The sequence below is a fragment of the Bufo bufo genome, chromosome 3 (genome assembly GCF_905171765.1).
Source record: "Bufo bufo chromosome 3, aBufBuf1.1, whole genome shotgun sequence".
In the NCBI taxonomy this organism is placed as follows: domain Eukaryota; kingdom Metazoa; phylum Chordata; class Amphibia; order Anura; family Bufonidae; genus Bufo; species Bufo bufo.
Genome location: NC_053391.1, coordinates 462,312,806 through 462,332,206, shown reverse-complemented (window position 1 = coordinate 462,332,206; position 19,401 = coordinate 462,312,806). Strand labels below are relative to the sequence as shown.

General features: G+C 44.3%; 1 protein-coding gene across 3 annotated transcripts in view; it reads right to left on the bottom strand.

Annotated features, from left to right (window-relative positions):
• Nucleotides 1–727: 727 nt before the first annotated feature.
• Nucleotides 728–19,401, bottom strand: part of TUBGCP3 (tubulin gamma complex associated protein 3) — a 151,348-nt gene continuing 132,674 nt past the window's right edge. For 2 of the 3 annotated variants that reach the window (XM_040425207.1, XM_040425208.1), the window contains exons 18-22: nucleotides 18,984–19,072; nucleotides 18,755–18,886; nucleotides 10,809–10,949; nucleotides 8,364–8,480; nucleotides 728–1,800 (exon numbers count right to left, since the gene is read on the bottom strand). In XM_040425207.1, the coding sequence (XP_040281141.1) occupies nucleotides 1,642–1,800; nucleotides 8,364–8,480; nucleotides 10,809–10,949; nucleotides 18,755–18,886; nucleotides 18,984–19,072 (638 nt within the window). In that variant the 3' untranslated portion in view covers nucleotides 728–1,641. The remainder of the gene's footprint in view (nucleotides 1,801–8,363; nucleotides 8,481–10,808; nucleotides 10,950–18,754; nucleotides 18,887–18,983; nucleotides 19,073–19,401) is intronic. The other variant, XM_040425210.1, reaches the window with a different exon arrangement.

Here is a 19,401-nt window from a genome sequence, read left to right as displayed (position 1 = left end):
CTTTGGGGATTTATATAGCACTATAAGGGCTCATACACACAACCGTATGTATTTTGCAGTCCGCAAAAAATACGGATGACATCCGTGTGCGTTCCCTATTTTGCGGAACGGAACAGCTGGCCCTTCATAGAACAGTACTATCCTTGTCCGTAATGCAGACAATAATAAGACATGTTCTATTTTTTTGCGGAACAGAAATACGGACATACGGAAATGGAATGCACACAGAGTAACTTACGTTTTTTTTTTTGCAGACCCATTGAAGTGAATGGTTCCGCATATGGTCCACAAAAAAAACAGGAGCCCTAACTCTCAGCAAAAAAAAAATTTCCGCTCTATAAGGCATATCCCCCCCCCCCCCTAAAAAAATAAAAAATTGTGTGGGGGTGAAGTGTCAGTGCATCTTATAGGACAAATACTAATGAGCACTCCCATTATTGAAGCGCTGATTAGTACAGTAGGACTGGGGAGCAGTGAATACAGCGTTTCCTGTGCTGGCTCTGTACTCACCAGTCCCTGGTCTTCTCCTGTCAGTGCTGTCACCTGCACACAGAGTGAGGACGTAGGCATGCCCTGTCACCGCATGCTGTGTGACATCGGGTCACAGAACAATGCGGTAGCAAGAGCTGAAGAGGCGAGTTAATTTTTTTTTCCCGTCTGATCTGAGGTCTGATTAACATTGGGTGTCTGATCTGAGGTCTTATTGGGGGTCTGAGCTGGGGTCTAATTAACATTGGAGGTCTGATCTGAAGTCTGATGAACACTAGGGGTGTGAGCAACATTGCGGGTCTGAGTTGATGTCTACTTAACATTGGGGGTTTGAGCTGATGTCTGACTAACATTGAGGGTCTGATGAAAAGTATTTTATTTTCCTCCTCTAAAACTTAGGTACGTCTAATGGGCAAGTGTGTCTTATAGAGCGAAAAATACGGTATTTCCATTAAAAGACTAAGAAACTAGGAAGCAGAAAACTATAAATGGTAAAGTCCGTAATCTGAGATTATTCCTCTAGTGTGTTCCTTTTAAAAAATAAGACTAATGAAATAATATGTAACAGGGGCCCTATGGCCTGATGATTTCTATTTTGTCTTCGCGTGAAAAATACTTTGGACACAAAATATACAAAAGTAAAACAAACAAAAACAATCACACATATACTCAACACTTAAATATACTATATAAACCAGTTGGTTCATAAACTGACTACAATGTATAAAAAAAACATTTTTTTCCCTTCAGGGTGTCACATACATAGAAGGAACCCCTACAGTCTCAATAAATACAAGTAAAACACTGCACATTATTTGGTTTGCTTGTGTTTATTACAGGGCGAATATCATGGTCTTGAGAAGAGCCAATATTGTAATGTGGAGGCGAACAACAGTGCGCTGAAAGGTACTTTAACTTCAAACACATTACTTGAGAGCTACAGAGTTATCTTGCAGTCTGTATTAAAGTTCATCAGTATTCTTTTGTGAGCAAAGCATCCGTTATTGGCAAAAAACATCCTCTTGAATATATAGATGTATGGCATCCACTGGCATTCATACACTCAACTGCAGGCAATATATTGCATCCCCTGGAGGAAAGGATCTACAACATATAAAGACAGAGTGTCCTTTTTTAGATTTGCCACATTTCTCAGACTTGTAAGCTGCGTCTACCTCGTGTACCCAGGGACATGCGAAGCCTTGGTTCTCGTGCTTTATAATGTTCATTGAAGTCCAACCTAAAGCTTAAAAATCTCAAGCTTTCATCTGTACTTGTTGTCAGCAAAACTAGAAACTGCTGAACAATACCCTACAGGGAAGAAAGGTAAAACTGCTTTAAAAAGAAGACAATAAGAAGAGGACATAAAACATAGTTGTCAAGGTATATAGATCTCTGATGTAGGTTTTACTTTTTATCACAGAACCATTAATATCCTAAAACCAAATACTGAAGTACTTGAAATTACAAAAATATGCTAAATCTTAAAGGGGTTGCCCGGCTTCAGAGCTACGTCACCGGATCTCCAAAAATGCATTTGCCCTGCGCAATTTAGCGCAGGGCAAAGGAGAGCATCGGAGCATGAACTGCTCCGATGCTAGCCTCAGGGGGGCTGCCTGGGTGAAAATAAGGGTATGTCCGGGTTCAGCTCTGAACCCGGACAACCCGTTTAAATATTAAAAAAACACCTCTATGAATATAGAGAAAAAACTATGGGCAAGATTTACTAAGCTTAATTTGTGCAAAAAGAACTGGGGTACATAATTTACACCACATTCATTATGGGTTTTAGATACTTTCTGCATCTCTCTCAACAAGGGGCAATGTCAAGAAAGGGTTGTGGCTTAACCATTTAAGGACCTCCGCCATAGTCTGATGCCTGATCCCCAAACATGGCGCCCGCTTGCGCGTGCTGCGGGCTCCATAGCCGCGGGATTTCTGCTATTTTAAATAGCAGAGACCGCTACATTTTACCCTTCAGATGCCGTGGTCAAATGTGACCACGGTATCTGATCAGTCCAGAAGCGGAAGTCGTGCACTTCCGCTCCGGTAACAGCGTTCCCCGACTGAGATCGGGGAACCTGTTATACCTATGAAATAGCCCGAAGCCTCAAGCAGGCTTCGGAGCTTATTTCAAGACTATACCAATACAGGCCACTAGGTGGCAGCATTGTATTAGTACATTGCAAATGAAGTCTTTAATGATGGCTATTTAGCCATTAATGAACACAATGGGCAATCTAATGATTGCCAGTTATTGTTACCCAAGGTTACTTAAAAATAAATAAATGTATATATATATATATATATATATATATATATATATATATATAAAAGTTCAAATCACCTCCCTTTTCTTAAAATATAAATACTTAACCAATAAAAAAAAATAAACATCATGGGCATCGCCGCGTGCGAAAATGCCCACACAATTAAAATATAACAATATTAATGGCATATGGCAAATGGCGTAACGGGAAAGAAAATAAAAACAGCCAATTTGCCATTTTTTGTCACTTCAACTACCCAATAATTTTTTTTTATAAAAAGTGATCAAAAAGTCGCACACACTTCAAATTGGTATCACTGAAAAGAACAGATCGTCCCGCAAAAAAACTAGCCCTCACACAGCCCTGTACACAGTCAGAATATGGTTATAACATTTTTTTTTTCCTCAAAGGTTTAAAAAAAAAAATCTGTATTAAAACGCAAGAAAAATTATACAAGTGTGGTATCGTTGTAACCGTATTGACCTAGAGAATGAAGATAACAGGTAAATTTTACGGCTTAGTGTACAGTGTAAAAAAAATTAAAAATAAACACCTTTATCAGAATTGCGTTTTTTCCCATTTCTACCACATTTAGAATTTTTTTTCCGCTTCCTACTATATGGTGTGCAACCGTAAATAGTGCCATTAGAAAGTACAACTTGTCCCGCAAAAAGGATATGTAAATGGAAAAATAAAAAAGTTAGGACTATGGGAAGGCAGCAAAAAAATTAAAAATCTGAGGGACCATAAGGGGTTAAAGACATGTCAACATGTAACAATACCGCGCAAAGATTTGTCACAAAGTAAGTTAACCAACAGATGGTGTAAAGAGGCACTAAATTTAACATCCAGCATGAGACCCTTTGATAAATTTGTTCCATCTTTGGACTGAGTAGATGCCCATACACCATTGCCAATGACCTATCTGAACCTTTAGGATACCGGAGGTTTTTTCGTTTTCATTTTTCTTTCCTATTTTTCCTATTGAACCATAACTTTTTTATATTTCCGGTCACATAGCTGTATGAGGTCTTATTTTTTGCGGGACAAGTTGTACTTTCTAATGCAAACATTAATTATGGCATAAAATGTAGTGGAAAGCTGGGTTTTGTTCCCACGGCGTTCGTTTGTGGCAAAACTGACCCATGCCCTTCATTCTCTGGGTTAGTACGATTATAGCGATACCCCATATCTATAGCTTTTTATGTCTAAATAGTGTAAAAATAAATTTAAACTGATACTTTTTTTTATTTATTTATATATATATTTTTCATCGCCATATTCTGACCCCCATAACTTTTTTACTCTTCTGTCTACTGAGCTGTTTAGTGGCTCATTTTTTGCGGGACAATCTGTAGTTTTCATTGATACCATTTTGGAGTGTGCGTGACTTTTTGATCACATTTTATTACATTTGTTTGGGTAAGAGAAGTAATAAAAAAAAAGGCAAATCGCCATTTTGACCCTTTTTTTCCATAATAGTATGGGCGTTTTCGGTTGCGATGATACTCATAATGTTTATATTTATTGTTATTTAGGTATTTATTTTTTAATTATATGGAAAGGGGGTGATTTAAACTTTTTTTTTTTATATATATATAAATGTAATAAAAAAAAAAAATTTGTGATGATTTTGAAGCTCATATATGAGCCTATAAAATTTTTTTGATTTTGTTCTATCAAATTTTTTTTATTGAGATTTACACTAGAAATTGCTAATTTCTTATCCTGGCCAAAATAAGAATTGCAGCATGAACACATAAAGCCTCTTCAGCAAGGCTTACAGTGTTCAGCACAATTAACGATGCCCACATTGGCCGCACAGAGCACGCAAGCTTCCGGGTTTTTGCGCATTTAGATGCTGTGATCTCACTTGATCACGGCGTCTAAAGCCTTTAATTACCGCGATCGGCATTATTGACAGTAATTAGCCGCAGGTCTCTGCTGTTTGTCACAGCAGAGCTCTGCCGGCCATGACGCCCGCTGCACGTGCGAGCGGGCGCCATGTTTACACATCGCTCCAGCGCCGTACATGTATGGCACTGGTGGCGACCAGGTTAAGAGAGAACATAAAGATTGGGCAAAAGCATTCAGGTTGCCTGATCCTTCTCTCCCCCAACAGAAACGTTGGGAGCTCCCCATTCACATTAGAATGCCACCCAAACTTGCCACACTGTGGATTTCACCAACAATACACTATTGTGCATAAGGGCCTTAACCCCTTCCCGATACGCAGCGTACATGTATGACATGCTGACCAAGTAGGCACAGGAGCTGTGCTTGCCCAATCAGTGGCAGGGGCCCGGCTGTTACTGACAGTCATGCCCCTACTGTAAACACCCGCATCAGTGCAAACACCTTAGATGCTGCAGTCAATGCTGACTAAAAGAGGTTTAGAGAGAGCAGCCCAACCCCCAGTCTCATAGGCAACTGTCATTGTTATATTCACACTCATCGGGCCGGTGTGAGCAAGGGCAGGGGCCCACTGCTCCTGGGGGGGCCCATAGCACAGCTGATTGTAATGGTAAAGCTCCTCACGTCCAGGGCCTCCAGGTGACGTCTCCTCTCTGTCATCATCTTCTCTGTAGATCTTCTCTCTCATCATCTTCTCCACTCGGTCTGGACACTTCTCTCAGCCGCCTCGTCTCTGCAGAGTGTGACACACAGACATCTTAGCTTCCTCACATTCTATCATTATCCCCCAACTGGAGTCCCCACAGTGTTATCCTGCTGCTTGCTGTGCCCCCCCCCCCCCCCCCCATGGGTGTAGCTATAGGGGGTGCAGAGGTAGCAGTCGCTACCGGGCCCAGGAGCATGAAGCGGCCCAAAGACACTTGTGCCGCATAAGAAGACACACAAGCACTGAGGGATGGGGGGGAGCCCAAGCTAAACTCTTGTACCGGAGCCCATGAGCCTTTAGTTACACCCCTGCCCCCCCCCCCCCAATACCCACAAATACTATCCTGAAGAAACATTACTGCCCCCCATAGTAATAGTGCTCGTCATAGTCCCACCAATAGTAATTCCCTTCTAGAATGCCCTCATTAGTAACACTGCCCCAACCGTGATAATGCTCCTCAACAATGCCCCCATTATTAGAAGAGCCCTCCCATATTAATAATACCCTCACAGAGTCCCCAGTACAAATAAGGCCCCCTATTGTTCCCCCAGTGGTAATAAAGCTCCCTACAGACCCCTCAGTAGTAATAAGGCCCCCATAGTGCGCTTAGTAGAAATAAGGCAGATCTATAAGACCCTCCTATAGAGCCCCCAGTAGTAATAAGACCGCCTATAATGTCCCCTGGATCTGCAGTGCCCCCTGCAGTTATAATCCTCCCTCCACCATACAGTCCCATGTAAATAACATCACCTCCTCCCCAGCCGCCTCCAACGCACAATCCCATGTAAACATCACCCCCTAAGGCTACTTTCACACTTGTGTTCGTGCGGATCTGTCCTGTACTTGTACAGGACGGATCCGCACCGATAATACAAACGAATGCATCCATTCAGGACCGATTCGTTTGTATTAGATTTGAATTTCTAAGTCCCAATACGGATCCGTCCTGACTTACATTGAAAGTCAATGGGGGACGGATCCGTTTACAATTGCACCATTTTGTGTCAATGCAAAGGGATCCGTCCCCATTTACTTACATTGTAAGTCAGGACGGATCCGTTTGGCTCCGCAAGGCCATGCGGACACAAAAATGCTGCTTGCAGCATTTTGGGGTCCGCCTCCAAAACGGAGGGGGCCGTATGAATGCATTCTGAATGGATCCGCATCCATTCAGAATGCATTGGGGTTAAACTGATGCATTTGGGGCTGCTTGTGAGAGCCTTTAAACGGATCTCACAAGCGGATCCCCAAACGCAAGTGTGAACGTAGCCTAAACATTAAGCCCCATGTACATAAACATCATTCCCCCCCCACCATCCACTTTCAACATACAGTCCCATGTAAATAACATCACTCCCTCCCCCAGCCACCTCAAGCACACAGTTCCATGTCAATAACATCCCTCCCTTCAGCCCTAACATACATCCTAGTTAAATAACTACAACTCCCAGCATTGCTCTAACTCTCCCTTCACTTACCTCTCCAGTCCTCATATACAGACATCAGCATTAGGCTCCTTCTCCTCTTCACTCCGGTCCAATCCTGCACTGGTCACATGATGGTGACATCATCCAGGTCATCCTATCACAGCCTGTTTTGCTGATCACATGACCTGTGATGTCACCACAGGTCCTTCACCTCTTCCCGGTCAGATTCAATTGTATTGCCGTTCTGTGTACGGCAATACAGTTGTATCTAGCAGGCAGGCAGGACATTCGGGGCCTGGGAAAAAACATCATGGGGCCCAGGCCCCGAATGTTTTAACCTAGCGACGCAGTCACTAGTGAATGGGAGTCGGGAAACGGAGCTCCCTTGGGCCCTCAGGAGCAACTGGGCCCGGGGCAGCTGCCCCTTTTGCCCTGCGGCAAAGACGGCCCTGGTCCTCACACATTGTGCTGCTGGTCTTTCTGTGAGGTTTCTTTTTTTATTTAACCTTACAACCTCTGCAGTTGTTGGCCAATGCTGTATAAATCACCAAACTAGGCCTGGAACGCACACGGTGCTCTCTCTTCTAAACCCTGCAGTTTTCCCAAACAGCAGTCTATGACCCCAAATGGGGTGTTGCTGTAAAATGAGTAACAAATTGTGTGGTCCTTTTTCTCCTGTTACCCCTTGTGAAAATGAAAAATCTGAGGCAAAAGCAACATTTTATTGGCAAGAATGTAATTTTTCATAAAATTTATAAATTCTATGAAATGCCTGTGTCACTTTTTGGGGGTTTACTCTGCAGAGGTACCTCATGGCCTCTTCAAATGCGATATGGCACTCGAAAACCATCTGGCCTCCAAAATCCATATGGCTCTCGTTACCATACAGCAGTTTACGACCACATATGGGGTGTTGCTGTATTCAGGAGAAAATGTGTAATATATGTTGGAGTCATTTTTCTCCTGTTAACCTTTGTGAAAATAAAAAATCTGGGGCCAAAGCAACGTTTTATTGGCAAAAATATAATTTTTTATTTTCAGACAAGTGTTTCTAAATTCTTTGAAAGGCTTGTGGAGTCAAAGAACTCGCTACAACCCTCAATACATTCCTTGGGGGCGGGGTGTAGTTTCCAAAATGGTATCACTTGTTTCCCCAATGGGGTTTCCAATGTAGGGGTACCTCAGGGCCTCTTCAAATGTGACATGGCCCCCAAAAACCATTCCAGCAATACTTGCCCTCCCAAAGCTATATGGCGCTCCTTTCCTTCTGAGCCCTGAGGTAGGCCTATATAGCAGTTTACAGCCACATATAGGGTGCTGCCATATTCAGGAGAAAATGGGTAACCATTTAAAGTCAAGTGAGCTGATGAAACCCTCTGAGCATTATACTCGGCTGTTTCCATCAGCCCCATTGAGTTTTGGGGGCATACATCAATCATATATTCAATATTTTTGTGGGATAACACTTTTAAAACACCTTGCAAACATGGTTATGAAAGGGTTTCTATATTTTATAAAATGGTCTCTCTGATTCTCTGTGCTTTGACGTCTCCTTACCTGATAAAAATGAGTAAGAATTCGCAATTGTGAACGCATTTTTGGTATTGATTCTTGGAATTCCAAAACTCTTTTGCTTTCTTCATTTTCTTCTTCAGCTGTAACTCCCCACTCACCCTACAGAAATAAATCATGTTTATAAGACCAGGTAACAGAAACAGAAATGTTAATTGTATCTAATGTATATACTTTTATATGCTCTTTAAATATGTATCTACTTCACATTTACATGCATGGCAAGATGATCATTCATAGACAGGAGCAAAGGCCACATGATCACCGCAGGAGCCCAGTTCTATCTGACGACTGGGGTACTGCAGCAATAGTTTAATACCTTGAAGGGGTTGTCCAAGACTAAAAAAATGTCCCACATATGCCTGGGCCCCTCACACTAATTATACTTACCTGGCTCCCCGCACTGCCGCTTCTCCTCATGTGCGGATGAAAACATCCGGTGTTGGGGGGGGGAGCAGCCAATGGCAGGCAGGGAGGGCGACGAGCCTCCCTAGCGTCGCCTGCCAGCAATTTTATGTGTAATCTGATTTTATTCATTTTTCTTTTCAAATGACATTTTAAAGAAAAAGGCAGTAGAAAACAGGGAACGGGCAAATGCCCAACAATGGGTCTCGCAGGACCCTCATAGTACAGCCATATTATAAGTATACAATACGTCTAAAGAAACCTTTATCGTCCTGTTTGTAACAGGGGACCTTAAGTAAGGAAGACATAATAGCTTGTAACAATATAAGGCTTGTCACAAGCCTCACAAAACTCATGAACGAGAGCACCAGGCATTATTCTGCCTCAATATAGCTAATATCTAAATCAAACAAAACATATAGGACACAAAAGGAAGGAGGAAAAGGATGGGAGGGGGGGGACAAGGGGTATCAAGGTATGCTTGCAGAAAAATGCAGTAGAATATCCACAAATTCACATCATATCCTTAAATCCCTGAGAGTCCAAAAATAAGGTCAGAGAGGTATATCTGTTCTGAAACAACTCCCCTCTTTCCTGGTTATCTGCTATCAATTCTTCCATCCTTAAAATGTGTTTCAATTCACTCGCCCATTCCAACAAAATGGGGGAGGAACTGGTTTTCCAATGTCTCGGAAATACCATACGCGCCGCCGCCAAAAAGAGTCGTAAAGCCCCCTTCTTGACTTGCGAAATGGATCCTGGAAGGAGTGAGAGCAGAGTGATTTGAGGTGTATTAGGTATGGATTTACTAGAGTAGCTAGTGTACATCTTTAAAACCTGCTCCCAGAAAGACTTTATCAAAGGACAGCCCCACCAAATGTGAAGCATGGAGCCTCTTTCCTGTTTACAACGCCAACATTGATCTGAAACTGACGGAAACATCTGGTGTAGAGTAGTAGGGCAATAGTACCACCTGGAGATAATTTTATAATTCTTCTCTTTAACTTGAGTCGCCATTGACATTCCATGGGAGAGCGCACACAATTTCCTCACTTCATCTGCCGAGAAGGTAGTTTGTAGATCTCTCTCCCATTTATCAATAAATGGGGCTCTTTCTCCGTTTTGGAGATTTAACAGAATCTGATACATAGCTGATATTGTACCTCGACCGTCCGCGGGAGCCAAGTAAAGTTTGTCAAAGTCTGTCAGCCGGCCTATCTCTCTGCCTGAAAACGTGAGACCAATAAATGACCGTACCTGAGCATAACCCAACCACAAAACTACTGTGAAGGCTGCATTCTGTCGAAGTGTCCCAATGGAGGATATCTGACCAGAAGTGATTACATCTCTAACCCTCAATAAACCGTCCCCAACAGTTTTAATGAGGAGTGAGGAGGGGGTACGGCCCGGTGCTGCCAGCAATTTTAGTGCTGAGACCCCATTTGCGACCAGATGAGGCGTCCATTACGCGACACAGAACTGAGCGGTCATGCAAGCCGCAGACGCATTCTATTAGCTCATTAGAAATGGTTGGTTGTTCAGTGTTCATTGCTAGGCTACATTCACACAACAGTGGGGGGTAAAAAACAAAAGTCTGCTTAACTGTCCAATTTTTAACAACCTTTTTTTTTCCACTGATGCCTTTCTGAGAAACGGATGTTAAAAACAGTCCCCTTCAATTGTATGGGGACTGTTGGTCATTGAGAGGATTGTGGCCCTACATTTGGAGAACCTTTAAACTGTTTATTCTAACTTTATCCTATTTTTTGGTGGAGAGTGAGGCATCATAACCCATGACCCTTCCCAACAAAGCCATGTCATTTCCCCAGAAGACACACCTGTTTGGCAGACGAGGTGCAGTAGAATATTTATTTTAGCTTACTTGCTTCACAATTATATCTAAAATGCAAAACTGCGCAAAAAAATGTGAATTATGTCAGAATTCAAGTGCAGCCGTTTAATAAAGGTCTGACGGAAAATGTGAAATACTTGTTAATGCAGAAACTGGGCAGTTTGACACGTTACCTCAGTCTCCCTCTGCTTTTTCCTTTCCTCAAATTGTAATCTTCTTTGCAACTCCTCCAGAGCCGCCCTGTACATGGCTTCCTGAGCATTCTGGAATTCGATTATCTGGTCAAACACAGCACGAAGTTGATTTAGCATCGCCTGAGGAGAGACCAGCATACGTGTTAATGTGACAGCACAGTTAGTGGTCAGTACCTAAAAGCAAAGCGTTAACAGCCATCTTTACCCACAACGTTTAAAGTGCTGGGGTAAACATAAGCCCAGGCTATCAAGAGTGGAGCACAGGGACAATTTCTAATGGAACTACAGTCAGGTCCATAAATATTGGGACATCGACACAATTCTAACAATTTTGGCTCTATACACCACCACAATGGATTTGAAATGAAACAAACAAGATGTGCTTTAACTGCAGACTGTCAGCTTTAATTTGATGATATTTACATCCAAATCAGGTGGACTGTGTAAGAATTACAACAGCTTGCATATGTGCCTCCCACTTGTTAAGGGACAATTGGCTTCTCAGCTGTTCCATGGCCAGGTGTGTGTTATTCCTTCATTATACCAATTACAATGAGCAGATAAAAGGTCCAGAGGTCATTTCCAGTCTGCTATTTGCATTTGGAATCTGTTGCTGTCAACTCTCAAGATGAGATCCAAAGAGCTGTCACTATCAGTGAAGCAAGCCATCATTAGGCTGAAAAAAACACAACAAACCCATCAGAGAGATAGCAAAAACATTAGGCGTGGCCAAAACAACTGTTTGGAACATTCTTAAAGAGAAGGAACGCACCGGTGAGCTCAGCAACACCAAAAGACCCAGAAGACCACAGAAAACAACTGCGGTGGATGACCGAAGAATTCTTTCCCTGGTGAAGAAAACACCATTCACAACAGTTGGCCAGATCAAGAACACTCTCCAGGAGGTAGGTGTATGTGTGTCAAAGTCAACAATCAAGAGAAGACTTCACCAGAGTGAATACAGAGGGTTCACCAGAAGATGTAAACCATTGGTGAGCCTCAAAAACAGGAAGGCCAGATTACAGTTTGCCAAACGACATCTAAAAAAGCCTTCACAGTTCTGGAACAACATCCTATAGACAGATGAGACCAAGATCAACTTGTACTAGAGTGATGGGAAGAGAAGAGTATGGAGAAGGAAAGGAACTGCTCATGATCCTAAGCATACCACCTCATCAGTGAAGCATGGTGGTGGTAGTGTCATGGCGTGGGCATGTATGGCTGCCAATGGAACTGGTTCTCTTGTATTTGTTGATGATGTGACTGCTGACAAAAGCAGCAGGATGAATTCTGAAGGGTTTCGGGCAATATTATCTGCTCATATTCAGCCAAATGCTTCAGAACTCATTGGACGGCGCTTCACAGTGCAGATAGACAATGACCCAAAGCATACTGCAAAAGCAACCAAAGAGTTTTTTAAGAGAAAGAAGTGGAATGTTATGCAATGGCCAAGTCAATCACCTGACCTGAATCCGATTGGGCATGCATTTCACTTGCTGAAGACAAAACTGAAGGGAAAATGCCCCAAGAACAAGCAGGAACTGAAGACAGTTGCAGTAGAGGCCTGGCAGAGCATCACCAGGGATGAAACCCAGCGTCTGGTGATGTCTATGCGTGCCATACTTCAGGCTGTAATTGACTGCAAAGGATTTGCAACCAAGTATTAAAATGTGAAAGTTAGATTTATGATTATTATTCTGTCCCATTACTTTTGGTCCCTTAACAAGTGGGAGGCACATATGCAAACTGTTGTAATTCCTACACTGTTCACCTGATTTGGATGTAAATACCCTCAAATTAAAGCTGCCAGTCTGCAGTTAAAGCACATCTTGTTTGTTTCATTTCAAATCCATTGTGGTGGTGTATAGAGCCAAAAATGTTAGAATTGTGTCGATGTCCCAATATTTATGGACCTGACTGTATATTGAAAGACTGTTTTAATTTTCCATTTTTGGCAGTTCCTGATAGGGTTGGGCGATATACCGGTGTTGGCGGTATACCGCGGTATTAAGAAACAGTGATATGGCGATATCGCTGTTTCCTAATAACCGCAGTATTTTATAATGTCATCTAAGTGGTCATGTGCGCTGACCGCTTCAAAAACGGTGTCCACGGCCGCCCGCCCCTGCATCATTGCATACCAATTGATGCCCAGGCTCCTCCTCGCTGGCTCCCATGGTGCAGTCTCCGCGCACCGACGTCTAACGTCGGAATCGGATGGCGCAGGGGGCGAGGCCGCTGAGGCTGAGCAGCGCAGTACAAGAGCGAGTGGCGGGAAAGTCTCTGAACTTATTCCCACTCCGTCCAACCCCTACAGAATTCACTTCGCCTGCGGAGAGAGACCTTATATTATTACAGTCCTGGCCCCGATTAAAGGTGTAATTTCTCGGTCTATCAGATGACCCCAATTATATGTCATCTACTGCGCCGAGTGCGGTGCAGCCCTGTCCGACTCAGTCCTTCATGCCTGCCTGCCTGCCTGCAACTAGCTGCACGCACCGCACTACACGTTGAAATAGCAGCCAGCAGGCAGGGAATGAGCCATCATGAGTCCCTCCCCCATGACATAATCAACAAGAAGGAATTACTGTATGGTGGTGGCAGGCAGGTCACACAGGTGGCCATAAGACATGAGGGGGTGGCAGCACCTTGCGGCTGCTGCCCCCATACTGTAATGTCTCCTTGCGGCTGCTGCCCCCATACTGTAATGTCTCCTTGCAGCTGCTGCCCCCATATTATAATGTCTCCTTGCGGCTGCTGCCCCCATACTGTAATGTCTCCTTGCGGCTGCTGCCCCCATATTATAATGTCTCCTTGCGGCTGCTGCCCCCATACTGTAATGTCTCCTTGCGGCTGCTGCCCCCATACTGTAATGTCTCCTTGCGGCTGCTGCCCCCATACTGTAATGTCTCCTTGCGGCTGCTGCCCCCACTGTAATGTCTCCTGTTGTGGCTGCTGCCCCCACTGTAATGTCTCCTGTTGTGGCTGCTGCCCCCACTGTAATGTCTCCTGTTGTGGCTGCTGCCCCCACTGTAATGTCTCCTGTTGTGGCTGCTGCCCCCACTGTAATGTCTCCTGTTGTGGCTGCTGCCCCCACTGTAATGTCTCCTGTTGTGGCTGCTGCCCCCACTGTAATGTCTCCTGGTGTGGCTGCTGCCCCCACTGTAATGTCTCCTGTTGTGGCTGCTGCCCCCACTGTAATGTCTCCTGTTGTGGCTGCTGCCCCCACTGTAATGTCTCCTGTTGTGGCTGCTGCCCCCACTGTAATGTCTCCTGTTGTGGCTGCTGCCCCCACTGTAATGTCTCCTGTTGTGGCTGCTGCCCCCACTGTAATGTCTCCTGTTGTGGCTGCTGCCCCCACTGTAATGTCTCCTGGTGTGGCTGCTGCCCCCACTGTAATGTCTCCTGTTGTGGCTGCTGCCCCCACTGTAATGTCTCCTGTTGTGGCTGCTGCCCCCACTGTAATGTCTCCTGTTGTGGCTGCTGCCCCCACTGTAATGTCTCCTGTTGTGGCTGCTGCCCCCACTGTAATGTCTCCTGTTGTGGCTGCTGCCCCCACTCTAATGGATTGTCTCCTTGTGACTGCTGCCCCCACTGTAATGTCTCCTGTTGTGGCTGCTGCCCCCACTCTAATGGATTGTCTCCTTGTGACTGCTGCCCCCACTGTAATGTCTCCTGTTGTGGCTGCTGCCCCCACTGTAATGTCTCCTATTGTGGCTCCTGCCCCCACTGTAATGTCTCCTGTTGTGGCTCCTGCAACCACTGTAATGTCTCCTGTTGTGGCTCCTGCCCCCACTGTAATGTCTCCTGTTGTGGCTGCTGCCCCCACTGTAATGGATTGTCTCCTTGTGACTGCTGCCCCCACTGTAATGTCTCTTTGTGGCTGCTGCCCCCATACTGTAATGTCTCCTGTTGTGGCTGCTACCCCCACTGTAATGGATTGTCTCCTTGTGACTGCTGCCCCCATACTGTAATGTCTCCTTGCGGCTGCTGCCCCCATACTGTAATGTCTCCTTGCGGCTGGCTGCCCCATACAGTATAACGTCTCCTTGTGGATGCCCCCATACAGTACAATGTCTCCTTGTGGCTGCTGCCCCCATACAGTTTAATGTCTCCATGTGGCTGCCCCCATACAGTATAACGTCTCCTTGTGGCCCCCATACAGTATAATGTAACCTTGTTACCAAGTGTTTTTTTTCTTTTAAATGGGTATTTATAGTGATATATATCGTTACCGCGATAAATTTCTTAATATCGTTATCAGGGGGAATATTTTTGATATCACCCAACCCTAGTTTCTGCCCAATTTAAAACACCTTTAAAATTTCTATAACTATAGTACATAAGGCTTCATAGCAAATCTTAGAATTGGCTCTCCCCATACCCATTTTAAAAGGGTTTAAAAGGGTTCTCCTGGAATTATTTAAAATGGCCACCAGCAACCTTTCCTACAATGTGAGCAGGACTGGTTGCCTCCACTTGCAGAGCTGTCTGAGGGAGTGAAGGGGATGTGGGGCCTCACTACATTGCTTTACAGTAGATGGTAATGATGTGATCAGGCCTATGATATTCCATCATGGCTGAGCAGCCTGACAGGAATGCTCCTCAGTGTGTAGTATATGCATATGCCAGAGCATAGTGTGTAGAGAGGCCCCACCTCCTCACCCCCATTTGCAGCTCTGCAAGTGGAGGCAACCAGTACTGGTCATATTCTAGGACAGGCTACTGATGGAGGGGGTGTGAGGCCTTAATACACATTACACTGCTTTACAGTAGATGGAAATGATATGATCCTGTTTATGATATTCCATCATGGCTGAGCAGCCCGACAGGAACGCTCCTCAGTGTGTAAGTCCACTGCACTATTAGCCCAAATAAGGCCTCTTTCACACTTGCGTTGTCCGGATCCGGCGTGTACTCCACTTGCCGGAATTACACGCCGGATCCGGAAAAACGCAAGTGTACTGAAAGCATTTGAAGACGGAACCGTCTTCCAAATGCTTTCAGTGTTACTATGGCAGCCAGGACGCTATTAAAGTCCTGGTTGCCATAGTAGGAGCGGGGATCGGGGGAGCAGTATACTTACAGTCCGTGCGGCTCCCGGGGCGCTCCAGAATGACGTCAGAGCGCCCCATGTGCATGGATGACGTGATCCATGCGATCACATGATCCATGCGCTTGGGGCGCCCTGACGTCACTCTGGAGCGCCCGGGGAGCCGCACGGAAGGTAAGTACACTGCTCCCCCGCTCCCCGCTACACTTTACCATGGCTGCCAGGACTTTAGCGTCCCGGCAGCCATGGTAACCACTCTGAAAAAGCTAAATGTCGGCTCCGGCAATGCGCCGAAACGACGTTTAGCTTAAGGCCGGATCCGTATCAATGCCTTTCAATGGGCATTAATCCCGGATCCGGCCTTGCGGCAATTGTTCCGGATTTTTGGCCGGAGCAAAAAGCGCAGCATGCTGCGGTATTTTCTCCGGCCAAAAAACGTTCCGTTCCGGAACTGAAGACATCCTGATGCATCCTGAACGGATTTCTCTCCATTCGGAATGCATGGGGATAATCCTGATCAGGATTCTTCCGGCATAGAGCCCCGACGACGGAAGTCTATGCCGGAAGACAAGAACGCAAGTGTGAAAGAGCCCTAACACACAGAAATAATTGCGCTGCTTGGTTAATAGAGCCTCACACAGAACACAGTGGACTCAGTGGGGGATTTATCATAAGGAGAATATTTGTAGTCTGTGTTGGCGCACTTTATGCCACATTTATCAAATGCCTTGTGTTTATTTGATAAATTTGTCTAACACATTGGGAGAGATTTATCATTTCCTTTACCTCATTTCCTTTTTACTGAAAAGTGTTGTTAAAAAGTGGCAGGTGCGATTTGGGTGGTGAAGGGGGCGTGGCCAGCCACAGCGATAAATTTATTTTCATTTACGAATTTTCTGCCGTAAATCAAGCCACAAATCTACTGCAGCACTGAGCTGTCATAGATTTCTGGTTAGGCGCACGGACTGCAGGAGGATAGTTGTACGCCTTGTCATAAAATTTTGACGCATCATCCGACAGTGCAGGGGATATCAAGACTGGCGCAGAAAGCACCAGTCTTGACCAGGAATGAGGCTGCGACTGAAGGCATGGTAAACCAGGGCCATAGTTTAGAGCAGTGATGGTGAACCTTTTAGAAACCAAGTGCCCAAACTGCAACCCAAAACCCACTTAATTATTGCAAAGTGCCAACATGGCACTTTAACTTTAATACTGAAAAATACCAGCCAAGTTAAGCTGTAGTGGTGTGGCTTAACACAGGCCTCAGTAAAATGACTAACCCCGTAGGCGCCCCAGTATTAAAAATGCCCTATTAGTGGCCTCCAGTAGGTCTTGTCCTATTTCAATTAAAGAGTATAATTGCACACATGTTCAGTACAGTTCAATTTTTAGCGAATTATAATAAAAGTGAAGTATTAATTTGTACCTGGGTCAAGACAGGTTCTATTGCCCAGTTGGGCATCTGTAAATAGTATAGTTAAATAACCTTACCCAGGTCTGTCCCAAATTAAAATAAAATACCTCCAGTATTATGCCCCAGCAGTGGCCCCAGTATTAATATTCCCCCAGCAGTGGCCCCCAGTATTAATATTGCCCCAGTAGTGGCCCTCAGTATTAATATTGCCCCAGTAGTGGCCCTCAGTATTAATATTGCCCCAGTAGTGGCCCCCAGTATTAATAAGGGCCCCATTAGTAGCCCCCAATATTAATGTGGTCCCCAGTATTAATAAGACCCCCCATTAGTCGCCTCCAGTATTAATAAGACCCCCATTAGTGGCCCCAAGTATTAATAATAAGGCCCATTAGTGGCCCCAGTATTAATAAGGCCCCCCTTAGTGGCTCCCAGTATTAATAAGGCAACCATTAGTGACCCCCAATATTAATAATGCTCCATTAGTTGCCACCAGTATTAATAAGGCCCCTAGTATTAATAAGACCCCCAGTATTAATAATGCCCCAGTAGTGGCCCCCAGTATTAATAAGGCCCCATAAGTGACAACCAGTATTAATAATACCCCATTAGTGGCCCAAGTATTAATAAGGACCCCATTAGTGGCCCCTAGTAAAATGAATACCCCCCTAGTATTATTTTTCCTCCATTAGTGGCTCCCAGTATTAATAATGCCTCCATTAGAGGCCTAGTATTATTAATGCTCCCTTCCCCACTGATAAAAATAAAACTCACCTCATCCATTTGATCGCACAGCAGTGAACGTTTTGCAGGTCCTGCTGCTTGCAGTCAATGCCGTGAAATGTCTTCACGCTGGAGCGCAGGTTCTGTCCTGCGCATCCACTGAACAGTGCGTGTTCCCCACGGCGAGGTCAAATGGATGAGGTGAGTTTTATTTATTTATTTAACACAAGCAGAAGAGGCTGCAAACGCTCAGTAGTAATAGTGCACAGGTGGCAACCCTACAAACAGTCCACACAGAGGGCTCTGAGTGCCCCCTATGGGCACTATAATGCCTCCCGACCATTTCACCAGTGATTGCCAGCTACTGCAATGCATTAGTCACTAGTAAGAGGGGTGGAGGAAGGCACGGTAAGTGCTCCCATAATGAACATACATAACTATCAGTCCGCTGTACTCTGCGTTAAGACTTTGTTAGGCAAAAGGCACAATAACAGTGCAGTGAATAATATGCTGCCTTTAATGTAAATCTGTCATCATACAAGATAGAGCAGTTTCTAACTGGACTGTGATATCACATCACAAAAGCCATTGAAATGATCTGCTGCAGAGAAACAATGAACCCGTATGTGGACGAGTGATCTCAGAACATAACAGTCACAATGAAAAACTTACAGAAAAGTTATGGAAACATACAATCTGTTATCTAAAATAGGTAGGGTTTTATAAAAGTCAGCTTACCCTCGATTCACTGTCTAGAAGACAGCGAGAAATGATGGAATCCAAAAACACTTCGTGAGCAGCAATGATGTGATCCAAGTCCTGCGCTTGTTGTACTTTATTCCACAACTCATCCCAAGAACATTCCAGAACCTAAGGAATCCAAGAGGACAATCACCAGTTTATTGAGAAGACACAAACGCAACCAAGAAACAAGGTCAGTTAAGCATGAAGAAAAACAATCATGTACCTCAAATGTGATGTAATACTGCATCTGATGAATGAAATGAACCATTTCTGAAGCCAGGACGTGACACTGATGAAGCACCCCAGAGAGCTCTGCAATGTAAATGAACAATACAAATAGGAATCATAAGAAAAAGTGCATCTTACGACTTATCTAGACAGCACTATGTTCTCCTAGCCGTAACACGAAATCTAGTCACCCTTTTCTTCGATTTTCAATACTCATCAGGCTAACTTTCTAAAGGTCATTCTTCTTTTAAATTGCATCTCCATTAAACTCTGTGTAAAATCAGAGAGACCATTTCTATATGTACTTTATTTTAAAAGGGGTTTGAAATTATGGAAAAATTGACCATCGTTAAAAGGGGAGAATTTATTATTCCCAACACGCCAAGTTTCTGGAGTGAAAAAGTTGCAAACCT